Source organism: Bufo bufo, chromosome 2 (assembly GCF_905171765.1).
Source record: "Bufo bufo chromosome 2, aBufBuf1.1, whole genome shotgun sequence".
NCBI classification, from domain to species: Eukaryota; Metazoa; Chordata; class Amphibia; order Anura; family Bufonidae; genus Bufo; species Bufo bufo.
The window spans coordinates 456,681,270-456,708,950 of NC_053390.1; the positions used below are offsets into that span (position 1 = coordinate 456,681,270).

The 27,681-nt window shown below is 42.7% G+C and overlaps 1 protein-coding gene across 2 annotated transcripts in view; it reads right to left on the minus strand.

Moving 5' to 3' along the window:
• The window catches only part of CRTC1 (CREB regulated transcription coactivator 1), a 177,317-nt gene that overhangs the window by 79,556 nt on the left and 70,080 nt on the right, over nt 1-27,681 (minus strand). For both annotated transcript variants that reach the window (XM_040417617.1, XM_040417616.1), the window contains 2 exons: nt 12,836-12,973; nt 606-667 (listed from right to left, as the gene is read on the minus strand). In XM_040417617.1, the coding sequence (XP_040273551.1) occupies nt 606-667; nt 12,836-12,973 (200 nt within the window). The remainder of the gene's footprint in view (nt 1-605; nt 668-12,835; nt 12,974-27,681) is intronic.

A 27,681-nucleotide genomic window follows, 5' to 3' on the forward strand; every position in this document is an offset into this window, starting at 1 on the left:
TCCCAAAATGGTGCAGATAAAAACTACATCTTATCTTGTGAAAAAAATTAGCCTTCACACAGCTCTATTGATGGAAAAATAAAGTTTTAGGTGTCAGAATATGGTGACACAAAGGTTTTATTTTTAAATTAAGTAGCGAAACAAAATCTAGGAAAATCTGGAATTGCCGAAATCATACCAACCCAAAGAATAAGTTGTCATGTCACTTTTACTACATACTGAACAAAACCCTAAAAACTGGAGAAAGTGGTTTTTTTTTCCCTTTTGCAGTCCACAAAATTTTTCCACAGTGTAACAAAACATTAAATGGAACTTTAAATAGCACCGCTAAATATCAAAACTTGTCCTGTAAAAAATTAAGGACTCGTACAGCTATGTTGGAAGGAATGGAGGAAGAAACAAATTGGTTGTGGCAGGAACAGGTTTATAAGAAAGGGATTACAAAATTTAGAGAAGGAAGGGAAACATATAGAGCAAGCCAGTAAGTGAAACTAGGAGACCATGCACAAACCAATCAATAACATGGTAGAGGAGCACATACCCTTTAAGAACAGTCAGAACTGAATATAATTCAAGCACAAAATTTCTTAAAAAACCAAACCTACCGTCTCCAGCTGGTATCAGGGGGAGGCGATAAATACACAGTTCCATAGGGGCAGCTGTCTACGTATGAAGCAAGTCAAGGAATAAAGCTTAAACATCAGCAAAAGACAAAAGTATTCACGGATTTACTACCAAGGAGAGAAGTAACATGTCATGACTGTACTGCAGCTAGAATATATCAGCTACAGCTTCACATCACCGTTCAGCCTTTCCGTTCTCCTGCTCCGTTTAGGAAAGGACGGAGAAAGCACATAACTGAGCCAAATGGAGCCTAAAGGACACAATAGACTATAATGGGGTCCGTCATGTTTCCGCTCAGAAGATTATTTTGGAGCGGAGACAAAAGTCCTGCATGCACCACTTTTGTCTCCGCTCCAAAATCATCTTTTGAGCAGAAACATGACGGACCCCATTATAGTCTATGGGGTCCTTAGGCTTCGTTATGTGCCTTCTCAGTCCTTTCCGTTCTCCTGTTCCTAAACAGAGCAGGAGAATGGAAAGGCTGAACGGTGATGTGAACGAAGCCTAAGATCTTGATATCACAGTAAAGCCAAAATATTAAAGGGTTATTCTGGCATATAAATATTAACTTGTACCTAAACTTTTAAGTACACTTTATTAAAACTTATAGGAAATGGGCAAACAATAATATTTGTTATTCACTTTTTTTTCATGCACAGAATCTGTACACCCATAAAGCGCTGCAGCCATACTGTAAGCACTGTACAGGCAGGAGGAGCTCCACAGAACAGCGCTACTCGCTAAAGCCTGGCATACAAGTGCTATCATCAGAGCAATGTCTTATATCAGCTCCTGGCCTGTGCTCGCTCAGCTAACTAGCAGAACGGGAAAAGAAAAGAAAAAGTGAATTACTAATATTTTTGACCATTTTATGATAATTTTAATAAAATGTACTTCATTTAGGAAGACTAACTCTTATTAAAAGTATGTGGTATAAAGTACAAAACCATTATATAAAGTAATTGAATCTTTTCATCAGTTTCCACCCAATTTTCCCCACTTAGGTTTTCAGAGAAGATATGGGCCTTTTAACACCAGCTAAGGATTAGCTGCACACGACCATATCCGTTTTTGCGGATCCACAAAAATGGATAACAACCGTGCACATTCCGCATTTAGGATATGTTCTATTTTTTTTTGGGCAGGGACAAGGAACGTAAATACGGATGCGGAAAGTACACTGTGTGCTGTCTACATCTTTTGTGGCCCCACTGAAATGAAAACTACGGTCGTGTGCATGAGGCCTTAGGCCAATTTTCAGTATTAAAACAGTCAAACGCTTGTTCTTGATAACTGGTTGGTGTAAGTCTGTTGGCGACAACCTGACAAACAATTATTTGTCAGGTGATCACATCTTTCATGCAGCACCAAACAGCTATGTGTAAACAGGGAGTGTGCTGCCAACAATATGTAAATTGAACGTGTGAGCGACAATCGTTCATCCCCCATCCACTGGGCTGAGTGAAAGGACCTAAACAAGGGACGATCAAATTGCATATCATCACTTGGCACTTGTTAGTGGCCAAACATTACTGCCTATGTGTTCCCTGTCACATACAGGGGAGAGTAATAAAATTAATTAATTATATATATATAATTTTATTTTATTTTTTTTAATTCCCTCCTCCCCCTCTACAAAAAGAATATCAGCAGGTACACATCTAAATCACTCCTGTGTGCCCATCAGGCCACTTGTGAACTATAGATTGGTCTGGTCAGTATTGTTGATTTTGTGAAGGGTCCATTCACACGTCCGCAACTGTTTTGGGGTCTGCAAATTGCGGATCCTCAAAACACTGACACCGGCAATGTGCGTTCCATTTTGCAGACCACACATGGCCGGTGTCCGTGCTTTGCGGACAAGAATAGAACATGTTCTATTTTTTTGCGGAACGGAAGTGCGGATAGCACACTGTGGATGGGTGCGGAACGGATCCGGATGTGTGAATGGACCCTTATTTTCAGGAGGTGTTGCACATCTTAGCGTCTGCATGGACTGCAAGTCTGATAGTTTTTTTATACATTTTGTTTCGCAAGACATCACTTTGGCATTTTCCTAATGTGCCAGGTAACTAAATAAAATAAATATATATAGGGAAGAAGGTATAATATGATTCACAGCGTATCTGCACCTGACTGTTTATTTCACTTTGCAAGGTGCTGACTAAATTAGGCCCCTTTCACACGAGCGAGTTTTCCGCGCTGGTGCAATGCGTGACGTGAATGCATAGCACCCGCACTGATTCCTGACCCATTCATTTCAATGGGTCTGTGTACATGAGCGTTGTTTTTCCCGCATCAGTTCTGCGTTGCGTGAAAATCGCAGCATGTTCTATATTCTGCGTTTTTCACGCAGCCCTGGCCCCATAGAAGTGAATGGGGCTGCGTGAAAAACGCATTGCATCCGCAAGCAAGTGCAATGTGTTTTTCACTGATGGTTGCTAAGAGATTTTGTTTGTAAACCTTCAGTTTTTTTATCACACGCGTGAAAAACGCATCAAAACGCATTGCACCCGCGCGGAAAAAACTGAACGCAATCGCAGACAAAACTGACTGAACTTGCTTGCAAAATAGTGCGAGTTTCACTGAACGCACCCTGAGCGCATCCGGCCCAAAAACATGACGCCCGTGTGAAAGAGGCCTTAGGCCTCTTTCACACGGGCGTTGCGGAAAAATGTGCGGGTGCGTTGCGGGAACACCCGCGATTTTTCCGCGCGAGTGCAAAACATTGTAATGCGTTTTGCACTCGCGTGAGAAAAATCGCGCGTGTTTGGTACCCAAACCCGAACTTCTTCACAGAAGTTCGGGCTTGGGATCGGTGTTCTGTAAATAGTATTATTTTCCCTTATAACATGGTTATAAGGGAAAATAATAGCATTCTGGATACAGAATGCTAAGTAAAACAGGGCTGGAGGGGGTTAAAAAAAATAAAAAAATCATTTAACTCACCTTAATCCACTTGCTCGCGATGCCGGGCATCTCCGTCTGACTCATACTGTATAGGACCTGTGGAGAGCATTAACTATAGTTTAAGGACCTGGGATGACGTCACTCTGGTTATCACATGGTACGTCACATGATCTTTTACCATGGTGAATCACCATGGTAAAAGATCATGTGACGTACCATGTGATGACCGGAGTGACGTCATCCCAGGTCCTTAAACTATAGTTAATGCTCTCCACAGGTCCTATACAGTAAAAGAGTCAGATGGAGATGCCCGGCATCGCGAGCAAGTGGATTAAGGTGAGTTAAATGATTTTTTATTTTTTTTAACCCCCTCCAGCCCTGTTTTACTTAGCATTCTGTATCCAGAATGCTATTATTTTCCCTTATAACCATGTTATAAGGGAAAATAATAAGGTTCGGGTCTCCATCCCGATCGTCTCCTAGCAACCGTGCGTGAAAATCGCACCGCATCCGCACTTGCTTGCGGATGCTTGCGATTTTCACGCAACCCCATTCATTTCTATGGGGCCTGCGTTACGTGAAAAACGCACAAAGAGGAGCATGCTGCGATTTTCACGCAACGCAAAAGTGATGCGTGAAAATCACCGCTCGTGTGCACAGCCCCATAGAAATGAATGGGTCAGTATTCAGTGCGGGTGCATCCGCGCGGAATACTCGCTCGTGTGAAAGGGGCCTTAGGCTTTTGAAATGTAAACCAAGACCAGTGGAGGACTGTGGAGTGGCAGGGGATAACCCCTTCACGCATTTGGACGTTACTGTACTTCCAAATTGCAAGTAATTTACTGCATTTGGACATACAGTCACATCCAAACTGCTTACCGAGAGCAGAGACACCGTGGAAGCCGACAAGGGACCAATCAGAGTGGTCCCTTGCTGGCAAGCACTCTGATTGGTTAGTCTGCAGAGACTAACCAATCTGAGCACTTTAGTGTAAAAAATGACGGTTTCAGGCTGTAATAATGCCCCCCAGATGCCCCCATTGCATCCTGCCAGCCGGCCTCAGTGTGATGGCAGCGGCTCAGGAACGGGCTGACACTCTGCTGCTACGGCCGAAAATCGGTGCTGACACAGATCGCGGCTGTTTAACCCCATAGATGCCGTGGTCAGCAGCCGCCCGCGGCATCCATGGGGTTGAGAGGGAGGGAGCTCCCTCTGTCTTCCATCAGGCCGCTGCGATGCAACCGGACGCCTCACAAAACGTGTCCGGGCTGCCATGTACCTAAGGCTGATCAGACCCTGAGGTTCTGGTCAGCCTTAGGCCTCATGCACACGGCCGTGTTCCGCGGCCGAGAGCGGTCCATGGTAACCCGGCCGGGATTCCTTCTGACAGTAGGAGCGCACGGTGTCATTGGTTGCTATGACGCCGTGCGCTTCATGCCGCCGCTGCTGTACAGTGATACACTCGTATAGATCATACGAGTGTATCACTGTACAGCAGCGGCGGCATGAAGCGCACGGCGTCATAGCAACCAATGACACCGTGCGCTCCTACTGACAGAAGGAATCCCGGCCGGGTTACCATGGACCGCTCTCGGCCGCGGAACACGGCCGTGTGCATGAGGCCTTAGTGTAATTGTAATAGACACTATACACTGCATTGCAATAGAAGACTATTGCAATGCACTGTATAGCCATCAGGCCCACTGGATCTTTAAGATCCAGATGGGTCTTGATAAATAAAAAAATAAAAAGTGTAAAAAAGGAAATAAAGATGGTCTTTTTTCATATCCGTTCATTTAGGTCATTAAAAAAAACAAAAAAAAACACATAATTGGTATCGCCGCATCCGTAACGATCGGATCTATAAAAGTATCATATTACTAATCCCACGCGGCGAACGCTGTAAAACATAATGTAGAAAAAAAATGATGGAATTGTTGTTTGTCACCTCGCGTCCACAAAAAATAAATAAGTGATCAAAGAGACATATGTACCCCAAAATAATACCAATAAAAACTACAGTCCGCTCCACAAAAAACAAACCCCCACACAGCTACATTGGTGAAAAAATAACAAAGCTATGGACTTTAGTATATGGCGATGCAAAATATCATTTATTTTTAAACACAAAATTGATTTTATGCTGAAAAAGTAGTAAAACAAACAAAAAAACTACATAAATTTGGTATCGCCATAACCGTATCAACCCACAGAATAAAATAAGCATATAATATTTACCACAAGAGGAGCCCCCTAAAAAACAGACAGAATTGCCATTTTTTCCCACTTCATCTCCACAAAAAATGGTATAAAAAGTGATCAAAAAGACATACTGTACGTACCAATAAAAATTACAGCCCGTTCCGCAAAAAACAAGTCCCCACACAGCTACATTGGTGAAGAAATACAAATGTTATGGACCGTAAACTAATTTCAGCAAATTATATGTTAGAAAATCCTGATGCCGCTCCTTCCCTTCTAAATGCTGCCATGCCCCCAAACAGTGGTTTATGACCATGTATGAGGTGTTGCAGTATTCAGGAAAAATGCATAACAAATTGTGGGGTGCATTTTCTCCTGTTACCCCTTGTGAAAATGAAAAATTTGGGGATAAAGCAACTTTAAAAGTTGGAAATAAAAGTTAATTTTTCATTTTCACAGCGATTTGTTGGGTCAAAGCATTCACTTCACTACAAATTTTATGGCTTTAGGGGGGGTAGTTTCAAAAATTGGGTCACTTTTTGGGGTTCTCTTTCTAGGAGGTACCTCAGTGCCTCTTCAAATGTGACATGGCACCTGAAAACCATTCCAGCAAAATCTGCCCTCCGTTAAAATATGGTGCTCCTTTCCTTCAGAGCCCTGCCATATGCTCATACAGCAGTTTACGACCACATATGGGAAGGAGCAATCGCTAGTGCCAACTCTCATCCCCATACTGACTCATTTGCTGACAGCACGATCTGCCACCGGCAAACAATGATTTTTAAACCTGCTGAAAGATTCTGATTACCCGATGAATGTTAATCGGGTAATCAGCGGCAATATTACACTGCCAGATCATCACTAAAGAGCGGTGGCTAGCCATGATCTGCAAGATTATCTACCAGTATAATATAAGGTTAACAGTTCTATCAAATTCTATTAAATGAAAATCTTCTGGCTCTGCTCAGTCTCTACCAGTCTACACAGCAAAGCTGACAAGTAGGTTGCAGAAAACATGACATCTTATTGTAATCAAAATAATGTCATCTTCTGAGTATACATTTTCAAGTGTTTAACGGTGAAAAAGCAGATTTAGAAGGCTGCCGCATGCAAACGGGATTAATAGAAAGACAGGATTGCCTTGAAGGATTCTGAAGTCTCTATGGACCAGCCTTTGCCTAATTCTGCTTAAAGGGAACTTGTCACATTGAAAATGTAGTCACATCTGTAGAAAGCATGTTACAGAGCAGGAGGAGCTGAGCAATTTAATATACAGTTTTTTTTTTTTTTTGAGTGTGTTAAATGGGCTTTCCGTGACTTTTATACTGATGACCTATTCTCTGGATATTTTTATAAAAAAAAAAAGTTCAAATCACCTCCTTAAAATAAAATACAAAAATACTTAAAAACAACTAACTAAAAAAAACAACAACAGCATCATGGGCATCACTGTGTACGAAAATGCCCATACAATTAAAATAGAACAATATTAATGGCATACGGCAAATGGCGTAATGGGAAAAAAAAACAAAAAAAACAGGCAATTTGCCCTTTTTTGTCACTTCAACTACCCAATTTTTTTTAATAAAAAGTGATGAAAAAGTCACACACACTTCAAATTGGCATCACGGAACAGATAGTCCGGCAAAAAATGAGGCCTCACACAGCCCCATACACATAACTACAAAAAAGTTAAAGGGGTCAGAAAATAGTCAATTTTTTCTTCAGTATTAAAATGCAAGAAAAATTATACAAGTGTGGTATCATCGTAACCGTGCTGACCTGGAGAATAAAGAGAACATGTCAATTTTACCGTATAGTGTACAGTGTAAAAAATGGTGCCATTAGAAAATACAACTTATACAACTCATAAGGCTATGTGAATGGAAAAATAAAGTTAGGACTATGGGAAGGCGGGAAGTGAAAAACTAAAAACGCAAAAATGGAAAATCTCAGGGTCCTGAAGGGGGTTAGATAAATAAAATGCAAGATACAGGTATACTGGATCTTTTCCAATAAAGCAATTTATCAATCCACTCTGCTCTTTCGGCTCTGTAAGGGCCCTTGCAGACGAGTGTTGGTCACGCTGCGAGTCCGCAATCGCAGTTCCCGGCCTGAACTCCCAGCTCTGCCGGGGGTCACATAGCATTATATTGATTTATGATGCTATGCAACCCTTACAGTTCTGCAATGTATTGGATAACACTGGCAGAATTCAGAACTGAAGGGTTACATAGCATCATAAATCAATATAATGCTATGTGACCCCCAGCAGCTGTTATGCTGACTAGCAGCGTGACCAACGCTCATCTGCAAGTGCCCTAAGGGTTCTGTGATGACACGTTACAGATTTTGTGGCAGAAAATTCTGCAACTGAAAAATCAGTTCCATTCACGTTAACCTCCTAACAGTCATGCTAAAATTTGAAAAACCCTCCCAAAAATGTCACTTTTTTATTGTCGATTTTTAATGAGTGTCTGCAGCAAATCTTGTTGGTGCACAACTTAGGTAACTTTCACACTTGCGTTCGGGGTTCCGCTTGTAAGTTCCGTTTGAAGGCTCTCACAAGCTGCCCCGAACGGATCCGTACAGCCCCAATGCAATCTGAGTGGATGCGGATCCGCTCAGAATGCATCAGTTTGGCACAGTTTGGCCTCCGTTCCGCTCAGCAGGCGGACACCCGAACGCAGCTTGCAGCGTTTTGGTGTCTGTCTGGCCGTGCGGAGCCAAGAACTGTGTACATGACTGCCCCCTGCTGCCTGGATGGTGCTGGCCAGGCAGCAAACCCCCCCCCCCTGTATTTAACTCATTGGTGGCCAGTGCGGCCGGCCCCGCCTCCCTCCCTTGTATTTAACTCATTGGTGGCCAGTGCGGCCGGCCCCCCCTCCCTCCCCTGTATTTAATTCATTGGTGGCCAGTGCGGCCGGCCCCCCCTCCCTCCCTTGTATTTAACTCATTGGTGGCCAGCGCGGCCGGCCCCCCCTCCCTCCCTAATTAAAATGACCGACACCCCCCCCCCCCCCCATCATTGGTGGCAGTGGAGAGTTCCGATCGGAGTCCCAGTTTAATCGCAGGTAAGTATAATGCTTCTAAAATTGCTAAGTAACCATGGCAGCCAGGACTGCAGTAGCGTCCTGGTTGCCATGGTTACCGATCGGAGTCCCAGCGATTAAACTGGGACTCCAATCGGAACTCTCCGCTGCCACCAATGATGAGGGGTCGGTCATTTTAATTAGGGGGGAGGGAGGGGGGGCCGGCCGCACTGGCCACCAATGAGTTAAATACAGGGGAGGGAGGGGGGCCGGCCGCACTGGCCACCAATGAGTTAAATACAGGGGAGGGAGGGGGGCCGGCCGCACTGGCCACCAATGAGTTAAATACAGGGGAGGGAGGGGGGGCCGGCCGCACTGGCCACCAATGAGTTAAATACAGGGGAGGGAGGGGGGCCGCACTGGCCACCAATGAGTTAAATACAGGGGGGGGGGGGGGGGGGGGGGGGGTCTGCCCCCTGCTGCCTGGCAGCACCTGCCAGGCAGCAGGGGGAAGTTATGTACACAGTTCTTTTAGTATATTCTAACTTTAAGCGTCCCCATCCCCATGGGAACGCCTCTGTGTTAGAATATACTGTCGGATCTGAGTTTTCACGAAGTGAAAAATCAGATCTGAAAAAAACGGTTATGCAGACGGTTCCGTTCTGAACGGATGCAAGCGTTTGCATTATAGGAGCGGATCCGTCTGTACAGACACCAGACGGATCCACTCCAAACGCAAGTGTGAAAGTAGCCTTAGGGGACAAGATTGCATTTTAACCCCTTAGTGACTTAATTTTAGCCTTAACCAATAATATTTTGTCATAACCTTTTAATTTTATTCTTCAAATTTTTTATTTTGTGGGATTAGTTGTAGGTTTTTTAGGAACCATTTTGGGGTATATAAAGTGTATTAAATAACTTCTTTTTATATTTTATGGAATCCACTTTCCAGGAAACTGTTCATCTAGGAATACTCGGACCCGACACCCATAATGTGGTGGTGCACCATCTTGCTGGAAAAACTCAGGGAACGTGCCAGCTAGATGAACAGTTTCCTGGAAAGTGGATTGGTTGTCGTGGGCCAGTTGAATGGCCCCCAAGGTCTCCCGATCTGACCCCTTTAGACTTTTACCTTTGGGGTCATCTGAAGGCAATGGTCTATGCTGTGAAGATACGAGATGTGCAGCACCTGAAACTACAGATACTGGAAGCCTGTGCTAGCATTTCTCCTGCGGTGTTGCTATCAGTGTGTGAAGAGTGGGAGAAGAGGGTTGCATTGACAATCCAACACAATGGGCAGCACATTGAACACATTTTATAAGTGGTCAGAAACTTGTAAATAACTCATGAAAGAATAAAGTTACGTTAAAACCAAGTTTGATGTGTCACATGACCCTCTTCCTATTGAAAAAACAAAAGTTGGATTCAAAATGGCCGACTTCAAAAGTTGAAGTTTCCCCCCTCACATATACTAATGTGCCACAAACAGGAAGTTAATATCACCAACCATTCCCATTTTATTAAGGTGTATCCATATAAATGGCCCACCATGTACACTGAACTCAATCAGAGGCACTAAAAAAAATGAAAATCACGTACAGCACGTGAGTTGGCAACTGACACCAAAACACATACAATAACAAGAGACATTTAAGACAGAGTGTTTAGACTGGATCAACTGACAACACACTGTACAATGCAACAATAACACTAACATTTAACATATGAATACTGCAATGTAGAAAAAAATATTATATTGCCATATCAGTAATATAAAGCTGCAAACATCTATAGATAGTTCTCCACTTCTCAGTCAACTTATTACGTATTTCTATACATAAAGAAAATCGTGATGCTGTCCTGTAGGGATCCATTTTTTCTTTAAATTTTGTCTTAACATCTAGAAAAACCAACAATGTGCTGGGTCCACCAATGCAAAGATAATATTAAGGAGAAGATACCATATGTTCTCTATGAACATTTTATGTTCAACAAATAAATGTTCTTGGTACAATGAAAATGTATAACATTTTCTAAAAAGCCTTCTGTATCACTTCTACATTGGTTTTCAAGATCTTGCAGTCATTCAATAAGAATTCTTATTGTTTACTACTACTGGATGAAAATCTGATCAACACATTGGCATGGTTTGGAAAAATGTAAATCAGTCCAGGAACCGCATGACCATGAGCTTACCTTTGGGGATCTTTCACATCAATGCTATTTATTTCATTCCGTTATAGAACAAAATTAGCGCAAGTGCTGGATTCAGTACATAACTGGCAGATGTGAACGCTGTTTTATACACTAGAGTAGATCTTGAAAACTGAGAAACAGCTTATTTTTCTTAAATCTTCACACTCTTAGGCTACATGCACACGACCGTATGCATTTTTGCAGTCCGCAAAAAAAAAAAGGACATTCCGTATGGCATGTTTTTTTTTTTTTTGCGGATTCATTGTAATAATGCCTATCCTTGTCTGCAAACTAGAAAAAAAAAAGGACATGCACTATTTTTTGGGCGGAGCAACGGAACGGACATACTGATGCGGACAGCACACAGTGTGCTGTCCGCGTTTTTTTGCGGACCCATTGAAATTAATGGGTTCGCATCCCATCCGCAAAAAAAAAATGGATCGGACACGGAAACAAAATACGGTCGTGTGCATGAGGCCTTAGGATGTTTTTTCACAGTCAATGTTCGGTTAGTGATTTTCATCAGTTATTGTGAGCCAAAACAAAGTGCAGGTCAAAAACACAGAACAGGAGGAAATTTTCCATTATACCTTATCTCACTGTAGTCTCCACTCCTGGTTTTGGCTCCTAATTACTGATGGAAATTACTCACCCAACCCTTAGGCCTCCTGCACACAAACGTGTGCGCCCCGTGGCCGTGCTGCGGCCCACAATGAACACCGACCATGGGGCAGTCGCAGCGGATCACGGACCCATTCACTTTAATGGGTCCTCGATCCGGCCGTTTCGCAAAAAGATAGGACATGTTCTATATTTTTGCGGAACGGAAGTACGGGACGAAACCCCAAGGAAGCACTCCGTTCCGCATCTCCGGATTTGCAGACCCATTGAGGTGAGAAGGTCCGCATCCGTGATGTGGAATGCATACTGAACGGTGCCCGTGTATTGTGGATCTGCAAATGCGGTCCACAATACGGCAACGGTAAACCTAGGGCCGTGTGCAGGAGGCCTTAGGCCTCTTTCACACGGGTGTTGCGGGAAAAGATGCGGGTGCGTTGCGGGAACATGCACGATTTTTCCGCGCGAGTGCAAAACATTGTAATGCGTTTTGCACGCACGTGAGAAAAATCGGCATGTTTGGTACAGAAGTTCAGGCTTGGGATCGGTGTTCTGTAGATTGTATTATTTTCCCTTATAAGGCCTCCTGCACACGACAGTTTTTTTCCTATCATTTGCATCACATTATCTTTTACCATGGTGATGGACCATGTGATGTCCGGAGTGACGTCACCACAGGTCCTTTTCCTACACACAGCAAAGAAGAAGACAGAAGAGATGTCGGGCTGCGCGAGCAAGTGGATTAAGGAGAGTTCAATTTTTTTTTTTTTTTTTTTTTTTTTTTTAACCCCTCCAGCGCTATTGTACTATGCATTCTGTATTCAGAATGCTATTATTTTCCCTTATAAGGGAAAATAATAAAGATCGGGTGCCCATCCCGATAGTCTCCTAGCAACCGTGCGTGAAAATCGCACCGCATCCACTTCTATGGGGCCTGCATTGCGTGAAAAACACACAAAAATAGAGCTTGCTGGGATTTTCACGCAAAGCACAAGTGATGCGTGAAAATCACCGCTCATGTGAACAGCCCCATAGAAATGAATGGGTCCAGATTCAGTGCGGGTGCAATGCGTTCATCTCACGCATTGCACCCGCGCGGAAAACTCGCCCGTGTGAAAGGGGCTTTACTGTGTGAAAGCCGCCTTATCTTGGGATGACATTTTGGGGCTTTAAAACCAATTCCATGCAGCAAAATGGTTAGCCAGAAAAAAAAAAGCTAGGCCTTCAACACGTAGCATTTTTGGTAAGGATATTTGACGTCCGTGTTTATCTATTGACAAAGGCCTCCTATGTGGGGATCCAAGGCGATTGCGATCTCGATATACTCTGTCCACTAGACCATGATGTCGAGTTGTCCTACTTGTATCTAATCCAGAAGATGGAAAGGGAGTCTGTGAAAAAAATAAAGAATGTGAAAACTGTAAACTGATGCAGTAAACCAGTTGTACTTAAATAGTTTTTGTGACATTTATCAAAATTAGAAATATGGTCATTTAGATGATGGTTACTACAGAACGTATTGACTATAGGCTACATCAGTATGCATTGTTGCTAGTAATCTTGCAGCTTGTCTCAATCAAGTTACATCGTTATGAAAATGCTTTTAGGGTACAACGACACGGTCAGGCTACCAGATGCCGTTTTGGAATCAATTCCACCCCTGCGGCTATGCTATGGATAGAGGATAACTTGGTCACTAACGGAATACCTCTTTAATGAGGCTCTTTAACATGCTTATTAATGAAGTAACTGCATACCATTTTCAACTGCATCACAACTGAGCAGTGTGGCAGCAACCTTAGACCTAGTTCACACTTCAGTGAGTTCCATCAGTTAAGCCTACACAGAGATGATATAATGAAAGGATTTGCAAATGTGTTTTTCACCCACAAATCACTAGGGCTTAGAACTGCAAAATAAAAAATGTGGTTTTTGCAACAACATATCTGCACTTATGCTGCAACCCCATCCAGCAAGGACAAAAAAACAAAAAAACAAAAAAAAAAAACCACAAACTTGAGTTACATTAATGTAATTCTATTTTTTTAATTGCATCATTACATTTGCTGTGTGTGATTTGCTTTTTGCCCATTACATTACAGGCAGGTTATCGGAAATGTGCCTTCGCAGGAATGTTTGTTCCTGATAATCGGCCGAACATCGTGTCGTGTAAATACAACTTTACCTTTAGCCTCCTTTTTATCAAAACTGGGGGGAATCTCAGTAATCAAAAAACTTTGGAAAAACTCTTGTCAGGGTAAAGTTTGCATTAGGCACTATATCACTTTAAGTAAATTTTTTAGGTGTCCAATTGTTGGTCTGAAAATAAACTATGGACAACAGTATTGAGACACCTAAACATTACACCTATAGGAGCTTTCAGGACATCATATTCTAACTCCATAGGCATTAATATGGAGTTGGTTAAAACAGCTTCCACTCTTCTGGAAAGGCTGTCTACAAGAATGTGGCAGTTCTGTGCAGGCCAGTCAAGTTATTCCACACCCAACTCATCCAACCAAGCCTTTATGGACCTTGTTCTGTGCACTGGGGCAGAGTCATGATGGAATAGAAAAAAATGCCTTTCCCAAAATGTCCCCACAAAGTTGGAAGCTAAGAGTTCTGCACCAACCCCTGAAAAACAATCCCATAGCATTATCCTTCCTCCACCAAACTTTAAAGCTGGGAGAATGCAGTCAGTCGTGTTCTCCTGGTATTCCAGCAACCCTGCACTGTAACTTTCCATGGTCTACCACTTCATGATTGAGTTGCGGTGGTTCCCAAAAGCTTGCGATTTGTAATAATAATGTAGTAATTTCAAAAAGGAGGTAAGGTCCTTCAGGATCCACACCTGGTTTTGGCATAAAAAAAAAAAACACACCACACAATAGGGTGCTGCCACACGTTCAAAAACTGCATCAGAAACAAGGAGTGGGTTCAAAAAACAGAAGTTGTACCTGTCCTTATATAGTCTCTCCTTTTATGATGCACTCCCGATTTTGGATTCAAAAACTGAATCAAAAAACCTGAACGTGTGGCGGCAACCTTAAAATACCTGACCGTGGTAAACCAGCCTTAAGGCCTGGACATAAAGGGTTTAATACAGGAGTGTATAGGAGCACTACATGCACTTTTACACACAAAACATGTGCAATATTCATGCTTAGATTTCCCCCAATGTATAAAACTGGGACAGTTACAGAATATTTTTGACATAGCTGCTGAGTTAGTCTCCTGTGGCATTTCCTAAAACAAAAAAAAAAAAAAGGGAATGTTTCCTTATGGAAAAGGCCACAATAATGTGAGCTAGCCGGCTGCTGCAGTGTATTTCTCAACTGGCCAACAAATGATGAAGTCAACCCTGTCACAACTGAAGACAGATTTATTCTTTACCAGATCAGGTCTCTCATGTTAACCAGTTTTTTCGCCTTCTAAAATGCTTCTCAGGTCAGTGAACACACAGTATATTAACAGTCACAGCTTGCTCACAGATCTTCCCCCTTGTCCTCATGTGAGCTGGACAGATGTGGACCCTCCGAAGTGTTTCAAGCAGTGTTTTACAATACTGCGTTCAGTCTTTGGCAAGTCCATTGCGGGCAATTCACTGCTACATGCTAAATCCTGTCATCCAATACACGTCATTAAAAATATCCCTAAGGGAGAATTTATTAGGGTCAGGAGAAACTGCTCAGGTGACACGACTTTCAAAAGGGAATGTGAACAGGTCTCTATCTGCTTCAGGGCTAGGGAGTATCCCAATTGGACTCTGGAACGGGGAGTGAAATATGCCTCTGCCGAGTCAGGATCAGACCAACACCAAAGAAATAATAAAAGAACAAGAATATTACATTCTCCACAACATACAGCAGATATCATCAATAAATATATTCTGATATTACATCAGGATGAAACATTTACAAAGGGTCTTGCAAAGAGGGCACCTACTATTGGTTTGTTACTTTCGCCAAGTTTGTTTTTTCTGACAAACCTATACATGGATAGATAAAGTTTTTTTTTTAAATGCGGCCATAACATATGCCATTGCTGCTCCTCTCTCAATAGCAATAGCACTTATAAAATATATTTGCATATTAATTGTAATACCAAATTTGTGGTGTACCTTGTGAACAGGGCTGTGGAGTCGGAGGCAATTTTGGGTACCTGGAGTCGGCAAAAAATGAACCGACTCAGACTCCTACTAGATTTAAATTGGAATAAAAAAAAGCAAGTTTAAATGTCCCAATTCACAAAAAGTTATAATTAATTACCGTATTTTTCGCCCTATAAGACGCACCTGCCCATAAGACGCACCTAGGTTTTTGAGGAGGAAAATAAGAAAAAAAATTTGAACCAAAAAGGTGTGCTTTTGAACTAATGGGGGCATCTGTGGATGGCACTGTTATGGGGGCATCTGTGGGTGGCACTGTTATGGGGGATCATTGTGGGGGAATCTGTGGATGACACATATATAGCATCTTATCTTATGTGTCATCCACATATCCCCCCATAACCGTGTCCCTGTGTAGTGAATGGGGGCCGGCATCTGTTTCTGTAATGGCAGCAGGGCCCGGTGCCTGCTTCATTCATAAAGTGGGCGGAGCAGGCGCGTGACTTAGTGAGCTACGCTACGAGCGCCCACCCGGCCTCCTGACTGCCAAGAAGTTAGTAGTAAGTAGTACAGCGCAGGATTTAAGATGATTGGAATACTTTAACAATACCCACAAGTTAGATATGATTACCATATACTACAGTGAGGGGGGCCCGGTGTAGTAGACTACAGTGACTGCACCGGGCCCCGCTGCCATTACAGAAATAGATGCCGGCCCCCAGCCCCTCCTCCCTCTCAGCCTATTCACCGGACGGTAGCAGCATTCGCCCCATAAGACGCACTGCTATATTTCCCCCACTTTTGCAAAAAATACGGTACTTCTCTACTGTAAGAATGAAGGCCAATTCATGCAGTGCGTCACGTTACCGCAAAACGAACACGTTAAGTGACCGTGAAGAAGCAGGCTTTTCATATGCTTCACTAGGTGTCACGGTTAACCTAGCCTCTCACTGATAACTGATTAAGTAAATATGTTTTTTGCAGGACTAGAGACACTTGTATAAGTGAAGGGAATGGATAGTCAATAGTTCAAGACTGAAGCTGTAAACCATTTGAAAAACTGCTGTCATTCAGCTAACTTTAAACATGACTATGGGATTCTACTAGGGAAATCATGTTTTAAAATAAATGCCCCTTCCTGGATCCTCCCACTGCCCGATCTTCAGCAGAAGATCAGCACACAAAGGAGAAGGCAGCAGCTTCCTAGCCAGTAGTTCTGTGGTAATGACATGTATGTGGCCTTTCTTTCCTTCAAGGAATGTATAAAATACATTCGCATATTAAATAAAGGAGTCGGGGGTACCAAAAACTGAGGAGTCAGAGTTGGAGTCGGAGCATTTATCTACCGATTCCACAGCCCTGTATGTGAACTGCAGTATGTAGGTTGCACCACAAAAGCCTTGAAGACAAGGATACACAAGCATCTTTCTGATGTCAATAATGAGAAGGCGTTGACCATTTCTGCTGTGTCTAAACACTTTAGTGATATCCATGAGGCCTCATGCACACGACCGTATGTATTTTGAGGTCCACAAAAAACACGGATGACATCAATGTGTATTCCGTATTTTGCGGAACGGAACAGCTGGCCCCTAATAAAACAGTCCTATCCTTGTCCGTAATGCAGACAGACAATAATAGGACTTGTTCTATTTTTTTTTTGCGGAACGGAAATGGAATGTACACGGAGTACCTTCCATTTTTTTTTGGCGGACCCATTGAAATGAATGGTTCCGTATACGGTCCGCAAAAAAAGCTACGGACACAATGAAAATACGTTTGTGTGCATGAAGCCTAAGGGAGACTTATCCTCCTTTACTTTTATTGGTATTGAAAGGGTGTCTAGACCATTTAGAGGTGGAGACTAGAGATAAGCGAATTTTTAAAAAATTCGATTTGGCCGTTTTGCAGAATTTTTAGAAAACATTTTGATCGATCCGAATTTATTTGCAGTGAATCGTGTTAAAAACTGCCATTTCCTGGCTGCATATAGCCTTTATAGTGGTGTAGAACACTGTGCCTTGCAGTAACACGCATAGGGAGTCTGCTGTGGTAGTGAAATTATACTGTGAGTCAGTATGACATGCAGATGACAGGCATCACTCTTAGAATCACTGCACACTTCACTTATTTGGGCAGTCACGGGGCCAAAACTGACCAAATAACTTTAGTATGAACTCAGCCTTAGGGCCGTATGCTGTCCACAAAAATAATGAATGCTATCCGTTTTTTTGCGGATGGGGCCATATCTTGATTTTCACGGATAAGTATAGGACATGTTTCATTTGTTTTGCGGAACCGTGGAATAAAAAAGGGCCCCATAGAAGTGAATGGGTCAGCATCTAAATCGGCAAAAAAACGGATCCGCATTTTTTTTTTTGCGAACCGTATGCAGAACTATTCATTTCAATGGGTCCGCAAAAACAACGGAAGGTATTCCGTGTGCATTCCGTTTCCGTATTTCTATTCCGCAAAAAAGTAGTGCATGTCCTATTTTTGTCCGCAAATCACGGTCCGATGCCCCATTTATGTCAATGGGTCCACAAAAAATACGGAACACATTCGTATTTTGCGGATCCATACTGTAGAAATGCTATGCCCAGCCTATATTGCTCATGTGTTTCGGGATTAATAAGTTACTGTTTCCGATCCGCAAAAAACGTGTAGAAGGAAAGGTGTAGGGTAAAAAATATACATAAACCTCTCATATGTATGTATACCAATGCCAGAAGCCTGACTAATAAAACTGGTGAACTGGAATTAGTGATGTGTGAGGAGGACTATGACATAGTGGGAATAACTGAGACATGGCTGGATGATAGCTATGACTGGGCAGTTAATGTACAAGGTTACAGTCTGTTCAGAAAGGATCGTCAAAACCGGAGAGGTGGAGGGGTCTGCCTTTATGCAAAGTCTTGTCTAAAGCCCACACTCCGTGAAGATATAAGTGAGGGACATGAACATGTGGAGTCACTGTGGGTAGAGATACATGGAGCTAAAAACAACAATAAATTACTAATAGGAGTCTACTATAAACCACCTAATATACCAGAGTCCACAGAAAATCTACTACTAAACGAGATAGACAAGGCGGCAAATCATAATGAGGTGGTTATTATGGGGGACTTCAACTACCCAGATATAGACTGGGAAACTGAAACTTGTATATCTCATAAAGGAAACAGATTCTTGGCAATAACCAAAGACAATTATCTCTCCCAACTGGTTCAGGACCCGACTAGAGGGACGGCCATACTGGACTTAATATTAACCAATAGACCTGACAGAACAGACGTGCAGGTTGGGGGACACCTGGGAAATAGTGACCATAAAGTAATAACCTTCCAATTATCATTCAAAAGAGCATTTCTACAGGGAGGAACAAAAATACCAAACTTCAAAAAAGCTAAATTTAGCCAACTAAGAGAGGCCATAGGCCTAACTAACTGGGACAAAGTCCTCAAAAATAAAAATACAGCCAAAAAATGGGATATCTTTAAAAACATCCTAAAATCTCATTGTGAGAGGTACATACCGTATGGGAATAAAAGGTTAAGGAACAAAAAGAAACCAATGTGGATAAATAGAACTGTAAAGAAAGCAATAAATGACAAAAAGAAAGCATATAAAACACTAAAACAGGAGGGTAGCACGGAAACACTGAAAAACTATAAGGAAAAAAACAGAACATGTAAAAAACAAATAAAAGCGGCCAAACTAGAGACCGAGAGATTAATTGCCAAAGAGAGTAAAACTAACCCTAAAATGTTCTTCAATTATATAAATGTTAAAAAGTATAAATCTGAAGGTGTCGGCCCTTTAAAGAGTAATGAGGGGGGAGTCGCAGAGAGCGACGAGGAGAAAGCAAAGCTATTAAATATTTTTTTCTCCAATGTATTCACTGAGGAAAATAAACTGTCAGATGAAATGCTGAATGCTGAAATAAATTCGCCATTAAAAGTGTCCTGTCTGACCCAGGAAGAAGTACAACAGCGACTTAAAAATATCAAAATAGACAAATCGCCAGGACCGGATGGCATACACCCCCGTATCCTAAGGGAATTAAGTAATGTCATAGCCAGACCCTTATTTCTGATATTTGCGGACTCTGTACTGACAGGGAATGTCCCACAGGATTGGCGCATGGCAAATGTGGTGCCAATATTCAAAAAGGGTCCAAAAACAGAGCCTGGAAACTATAGGCCGGTAAGTTTAACATCTGTTGTGGGTAAACTGTTTGAAGGTTTTCTGAGAGATGCTATGTTAGAGCATCTTAACGGAAATAAGCAAATAACGCCATATCAGCATGGCTTCGTGAGGGATCGGTCATGTCAAACTAATTTAATCAGTTTCTATGAGGAGGTAAGTACTAGACTTGACAGCGGCGAATCAATGGATGTCGTGTATCTGGACTTCTCCAAAGCATTTGACACTGTACCTCATAAAAGGTTAGTATATAAAATGAGAATGCTCGGACTGGGAGAAAACGTCTGTAAGTGGGTAAGTAACTGGCTCAATGATAGAAAACAGAGGGTGGTTATTAACGGTACATACTCAGATTGGGTCACTGTCACTAGTGGAGTACCTCAGGGGTCAGTATTGGGCCCTATTCTCTTCAATATATTTATTAATGATCTTGTAGAAGGCTTGCATAGTAAAATATCAATTTTCGCAGATGACACTAAACTGTGTAAAGTAATTAACACTGAAGAGGACAGTATACTACTACAGAGGGATCTGGATAGATTGGAGGCTTGGGCAGATAAGTGGCAGATGAGGTTTAACACTGACAAATGTAAAGTTATGCACATGGGAAGGAATAATGCAAGTCACCCGTACATACTAAATGGTAAAACACTCGGTAACACTGACATGGAAAAGGATCTAGGAATTTTAATAAACAGCAAACTAAGCTGCAAAAACCAGTGTCAGGCAGCTGCTGTCAAGGCCAACAAGATAATGGGTTGCATCAAAAGGGGCATAGATGCCCGTGATGAGAACATATTCCTACTACTTTATAAATCACTGGTCAGACCACACATGGAGTACTGTGTACAGTTCTGGGCTCCTGTAAACAAGGCAGACATAGCAGAGCTGGAGAGGGTCCAGAGGAGGGCAACTAAAGTAATAACTGGAATGGGGCAACTACAGTACCCTGAAAGATTATCAAAATTAGGGTTATTCACGTTAGAAAAAAGACGACTGAGGGGAGATCTAATTACTATGTATAAATATATCAGGGGGCAGTACAGAGATCTATCCCATCATCTATTTATCCCCAGGACTGTGACTGTGACGAGGGGACATCCTCTGCGTTTGGAGGAAAGAAGGTTTGTACACAAACATAGAAAAGGGTTCTTTACGGTAAGAGCAGTGAGACTATGGAACTCTCTGCCTGAGGAGGTGGTGATGGTGAGTACAATAAAGGAATTCAAGAGGGGCCTGGATGTATTTCTGGAGTGTAATAATATTACAGGCTATAGCTACTAGAGAGGGGTCGTTGATCCAGGGAGTTATTCTGATTGCATGATTGGAGTCGGGAAGGAATTTTTATTCCCCTAAAGTGAGGAAAATTGGCTTCTACCTCACAGGGTTTTTTTTTGCCTTCCTCTGGATCAACTTGTAGGATGACAGGCCGAACTGGATGGACAAATGTCTTTTTTCGGCCTTATGTACTATGTTACTATGTTACTATGTTACATACGGAAACCATATGGATATGTTTTGTGGAATAACGGAACGGAAGAGGACTTCAGAGAAAAAAAAAAAAACTTCAGGTATGGAACAACGGATCCGTGAATAACAACGGTCGTGTAGATGAGCCCTTACAGGTCGATGGTAGCACCAAGAAGAAGCGCACTCCTTGTACAGTCGTCAACTGACTTCACATAGATGTCTACAGAACCTGTTCTATTAAACCAGGGGTGTCTAAACTTTTTTCGAAGAGTGCCAGATTTGATAAAGTGAACATGTGCGAGGGCCGACCATTTTGCCTGACATTCTTTGAACCATTAACATTAAATGCAAATTAACAATTTTATGCAAAGTTTCTTGAACACAGCATACTTTTCATTTTGCGACTTGGATGACAAATCTAAACAGGTGTTAAATCACTGCCTTTAATATTAAAAAAAAACAGGAAGCTGAAATATGTCAGGAACCTTCTAAAGTACATTACACAAAGTAATAAAGGTTGTCTGTCAACTTAAGTTAAAAAAATGTGAACAGGAACATAACACCAAGTATACACGTGTTCAAATATATTTTTCTAACTGATTTAGACCAACTGACATTAACTGAGATATGTATTAATCTCAATTAACCCCTTAACCCCTTCAAGACCAAGCTAGTTTTCACCATAAGGACCAAGCCACATTTTGCAAATCTGACATGTTTCACTTTATGTGGTAATAACTCTGGAATGCTTTTACTTATATAAGCGATTCGGACATAGTTTTCTCGTGACATTGTACTTCATGTCAGTGGTAAATTTGAGTCAATATGTTTCACCTTTATTTATAAAAAATTCCAAAATTTACTGAAGATTTGGAAAAATTAGCAATTTTCTAAATTTGAATTTCTCTGGTTCTCTGACAGACAGTGGTAACTTACAAAATAGTTATTACTTAACATTTACAAAATGATGCAAACATGAAGTAGACATATGGTAAATGTAATTTTATTTTTTTGGGATGTTAGAAGGCTTAGAAGCAAATTTTAAAAATTTTCAGAAAATTTCCTTTTTAACCTCTTAAGGACATAGGGCGTACAGGTACGCCCTTGTGCCCTGGTACTTAAGGACACAGGGCGTACATGTACGCCCTGTGTATTTTCGATCACCGCCGCGCGGCGGGCGGTGATCTGAACCCCGTGCCTGCTCAAATCATTGAGCAGGCACTTGGGGCAAATGCGCCGGGGGGTCCGGTGACCCCCCCATGTATGCGATCGCAGAAAACCGCAGGTCAATTCAGACCTGCGGTTTTCTGCGTTTCCGGGTTGTTCGGGTCTCTGAAGACCCGATAACCCGGAACAGGATGGTGATGGTGGTGTGATTTCACCCCACCAATCACCATCCAGCGATCCTGAGTGGTGATGGTGACATCACCACTCAGGATCGCTTTCTGATTGGTCTGTGGGCGGTCCGGCGCCAAATTCAAAAGAGGCAGGCGCTCCTCTCCTCCTCCTTTTGTGTTCCGGAGCCGGAGGAGAGAGGAGCTGCCTGCACGTGTGTCCACCATCGGTGCCAGCACCCCCAGGACCCGATCTGTGCCCCCAGGACCCGATCTGTGCCCCCAGGACCCCCCCATCAGGTGCATAGGGAAAGTTTGGTTTAGGCAGGGAAAAAAAAAAGGGAAAGTTAGTTTCTGAACTTTTCTTACTTTGATTGCACCACCCTAAGTGAGGGTGTCTGGGGTCCACAGCACAGCTGTGTGACCCTAGACCCCCCCAGGGGTGCTGCCACTTGGCCCGCCCCCACCCCCTTTTAGGGTGAGTTCGTGAACACCCGTGCCCCCACACACACGCACACAAAATAAAGAGTTACACACACGCACATATACACGCAGACACACACTCCCCTATGGCCCGCCGGACGTTCTCGGCCGAGGAGGCATACGCCCAGCTTGCCTCCGACTCCGAGAGTCCCAGTGAGAATGAGGATGACCCCACATTCCTGTTGTCATCCGCATCCTCCTCATCATCTAGCGATGATGAGCCCCCAAAGAGGCGGAGACGCCGCCAGGCGGAGCAAGGGGACCGCCATGTTAGGGACCCTGTGGCCCACACTAGTACGAGCAGCTCTGGGGCTCGTACTGGTTTCCCGGCCCACCAGTTAAATCCACCGGAGCCCCCTGCCGGTGAACTTGTCTGGTGTAGCCCAGAGCGATACGAGCCCGTGATTCCTGATTTTGTAGGCCAATCAGGAATCCAGATTTCCACAGTGGGCTACACTGAATATGACATTTTTTGTCATTTTTTCAGTGACCCACTGGTAAATCTGATGGTGGAGCAGACGAATCTGTACGCCCAACAGTTCGTCGCTCAACACCCGGGCTCCTTTTTGGCCAGGCCCGGTGGCTGGACGCCGGTCAGTGCAGCCGAAATGAGGATATTTTGGGGCCTCGTGCTGCATATGGGCCTGGTCAAAAAACCCAGTGTCAGGCTGTACTGGAGTGGGGACGTCCTATACCAGGCCCCACTTTACAGTACAGCCATGACATGCTCCCGGTTTGAGGCCATCCGGAAATGTCTGCATTATTCCGATAATGCAGCATGTCCCCCCCGAGGTGATCCTACCCATGACCGTCTGTATAACATACGGCCGGTCATCGATCACTTTGGGGCCAAATTCATGGAGGCCTATGTACCTGGAAGGGAGGTCGCGGTTGATGAGTCTCTCATTGCGTTCAAGGGGAGACTCATTTTCCGCCAGTATGTGCCCTCCAAGCGGGCGAGGTATGGCGTGAAGCTATACAAAATTTGTGAGAGTACCTCAGGGTACACTTACAAATTTCGTGTGTACGAGGGGCGAGATTCCCGGATTCAACCCCCAGAATGTCCCCCCACTCTGGGTGTTACCGGGAAACTTGTGTGGGACCTTATGCACCCACTGCTGGATAAGGGTTACCACCTTTACGTGGATAACTTTTATACCAGTATCCCCTTGTTCCAGTCCCTTGCCGCCAGATCCACGTCCGCTTGTGGGACCGTGCGGAAAAATCAACGCGGCCTCCCTGCCCACCCCCTCCAGGTACCTATCCCCAGGGGTGAGACCCGTGCCCTTACCACTGGAAACCTGTTGCTGGTCAGGTATAAGGACAAGAGGGATGTCCTTATGCTGTCCACAATTCATGGTAACGGCATCACCCCTGTCCCTGTGCGAGGTACCGCGGCAACGGTCCTCAAGCCCGATTGTATCGTCGCCTACAATCGGTATATTGGAGGAGTTGATCTCTCTGATCAAGTCCTCAAGCCATATAATGCCATGCGCAAAACCCGGGCATGGTACAAAAAAAGTTGCGGTCTACTTGGTGCAGGTTGCCATGTACAACTCTTTTGTACTATCCCGAAGCGCTGGCAGCACAGGGACATTCCTCCAGTTCTATGAGGCAGTCCTCAAGGCCCTGATCTTTTCGGACCGGGAAAGAGCAGGCCGGAGTACCTCGGGAACTGTAGGTGCCCGGATCGTCCCTGGCCAACACTTTCCAGGTGTGGTCCCCCATACTGGAAAGAAGGGACGAACCCAAAAAAAGTGCAGAGTGTGTCGCAGGAGGGGGATACGGAAGGACACGACTACTCAGTGCGACACGTGCCCCGATCATCCGGGCCTCTGCATTGACGGTTGCTTCAGGGAGTATCACACTACCATGGAGTACTAAATTTATATCCCAATTAAGCACTGACATCGGATAAAAAAAAAAATGGTTCTCAGACCTGAGACACCCAAAAAAACTAAAATAATTTATTAAAAGTAGACATATTAGGTATCGCCGCGTCAGTAATAATCTCCTCTATAAAACTACCCCATGACCAACACCCCCAGACTAACACGGTCAAGAAAAAAAAAAAAAAAAAAAAAGTTTTTTTTTTGTCACCTTACATAATAAAAAGTTTAATAGCAATAAAACCGTCCGCTCATCCCGCAAAAAATGAGCCCCCACATGAGATAATTGGATAAAAAGAAATTAAAAAAATTACCCTTAGACAAAAAAAAGATTTGTATCAAAAAAGATAATAGTCAAAAACCTAATTGTAAAAAAAAGTAGACTTATTAGGTATTGCCGCGTCCGTAAGAATCTCCTCTATAAAAATATCCCATTACCTAACCCCCCAGATTAACACGGTTAAAAAAAAAAAAAAAAAAAAAACGGTGCCAAAACCGCTATTTTTGGCACTTTTCCATTTCAATCCGTTTTTTCCGGTAACAAAACAAGGGTTAACAACCAAACAAAACTTAATATTTATTACCCTGATACTGCAGTTTACAGAAACACCACATTTGTGGTCGTAAACTGCTGTATCAGTAAAAGGGAGGCTGCAAAAGGAAAGGACTGACATGGTTTCTGGAAGGCCGATTTTGATGGCCTTTTTTATTGACACCATGTCCCTTTTGAAGCCCCCCTGATGCACTCTAGAGTAAAAACTCCCCAAAACTGACCCCATCTAAGAAACTACACCCCTCAAGGTATTCAAAACTGATTATACAAACTTTATTAACCCTTTAGGTGTTCCTCAACAGTTAATGGCAAATGGAGATGAAATTTCAGAATTTCAATTTTTGGTAACCTTGCCTCACAAAAATGTAATATAGAGCGACCAAAAATCATATTTACCCTAAAAATAGTCCCCAAAAAAATGCCACCTTATCCCGTAGTTTCCAAAATGGGGTCACTTTTAGGGAGTTTCTACTCCAGTGGTGCATCAGAGGGGTTGAAACAGGACACGGTGTAAATAAACCGGTCCATAAAAATCAGCCCTCCAAAAACCAAACGGCGCACCTTTCACTCTACACCCGCTGTGTGGCCGTACATTAGTTTACGGCCACATATTGGGTGTTTCTGTAAATGGCAGAGTCAGGGCAATAAAGATACAGTCTTGTTTGGCTGTTAACCCTTGCTTTGTTAGTGGAAAAAATGGGTAAAAATGGAAAATAAGGCAAAAAAATGAAATTTTCAAATTTCATCCCCATTTGCCAATAACTCTTGTGCAACATCTAAAGGGTTAACGACGTATGTAAAATCAGTTTTGAATACCTTGAGGGGTGTAGTTTCTTAGATGGGGTCACTTTTAGGGAGTTTCTACTCTAGGGGTGCATCAGGGGGCTTCAAATGGGACATGGTGTAAATAAACCAGTCCATAAAAATCAGCCCTCCAAAAACCAAACGGCGCACCTTTCCCTCTACGCCCCGCTGTGTGGCCGTACAGTAGTTTACGGCCACATATTGGGTGTTTCTGTAAACGGCAGAGTCAGGGCAATAAAGATACAGTCTTGTTTGGCTGTTAACCCTTGCTTTGTTAGTGGAAAAAATGGGTTAAAATGGAAAATTAGACAAAAAAAATGAAATTCTCAAATTTCATCCCCATTTGCCAATAACTCTTGTGCAACACCTAAAGGGTTAACAACGTATGTAAAATCAGTTTTGAATACCTTGAGGGGTGTAGTTTCTTAGATGGGGTCATTTTTGGGTGGTTTCTATTATGTAAGCCTCGCAAAGTGACTTCAGACCTGAACTGGTCCCTAAAAATTTAGTTTTTGTAAATTTCTGAAAAATTTCAAGATTTGCTTCTAAACTTCTAAGCCTTATAACATCCCCAAAAAATAAAATATCATTCCCAAAACAATTCAAACATGAAGTAGACATAAGGGGAATGTAAAGTCATCACAATTTTTGGGGGTATTACTATGTATTACAGAAGTAGAGAAACTGAAACTTTGAAATTTGCTATATTTTTCTAAATTTTTGTTAAATTAGGTATTTTTTGGTGCAAAAAAAAATATTTTTTGACTTCATTTTACCAGTGTCATGAAGTACAATATGTGACGAAAAAACGATCTCAGAACGGCCTGGATAAGTCAAAGCGTTTTAAAGTTATCAGCACTTAAAGGGACTCTGGTCAGATTTGCAAAAAATGGCCTGGTCCTAAGGTGTAAAAAGGCTGTGTCCTTTTTTGCACTTTTTTTTTTTTGACCGTGTTAATCTGGGGGGTTGGATCATGGGGTATTTTTATCGAGGAGATTCTTACGAACGCGGCGATACCTAATAAGGCTACTTTGTTTTACATTTATTTAGGTTTTTGACTATATTATCCTTTTTGATACAAAAATAAAATTTTTGTATCTCTAAAGTCTAGGTGTCATTTTTTTTTTATCTGATTATCTTATGTGGGGGCTCATTTTTTGCGGGACGAGCGGACGGTTTTATTGGCACTATTTTGGGGGCTATATGACTTTATGATCGCTTGCTATTAAACTTTTTGTTATGTAAGGTGACA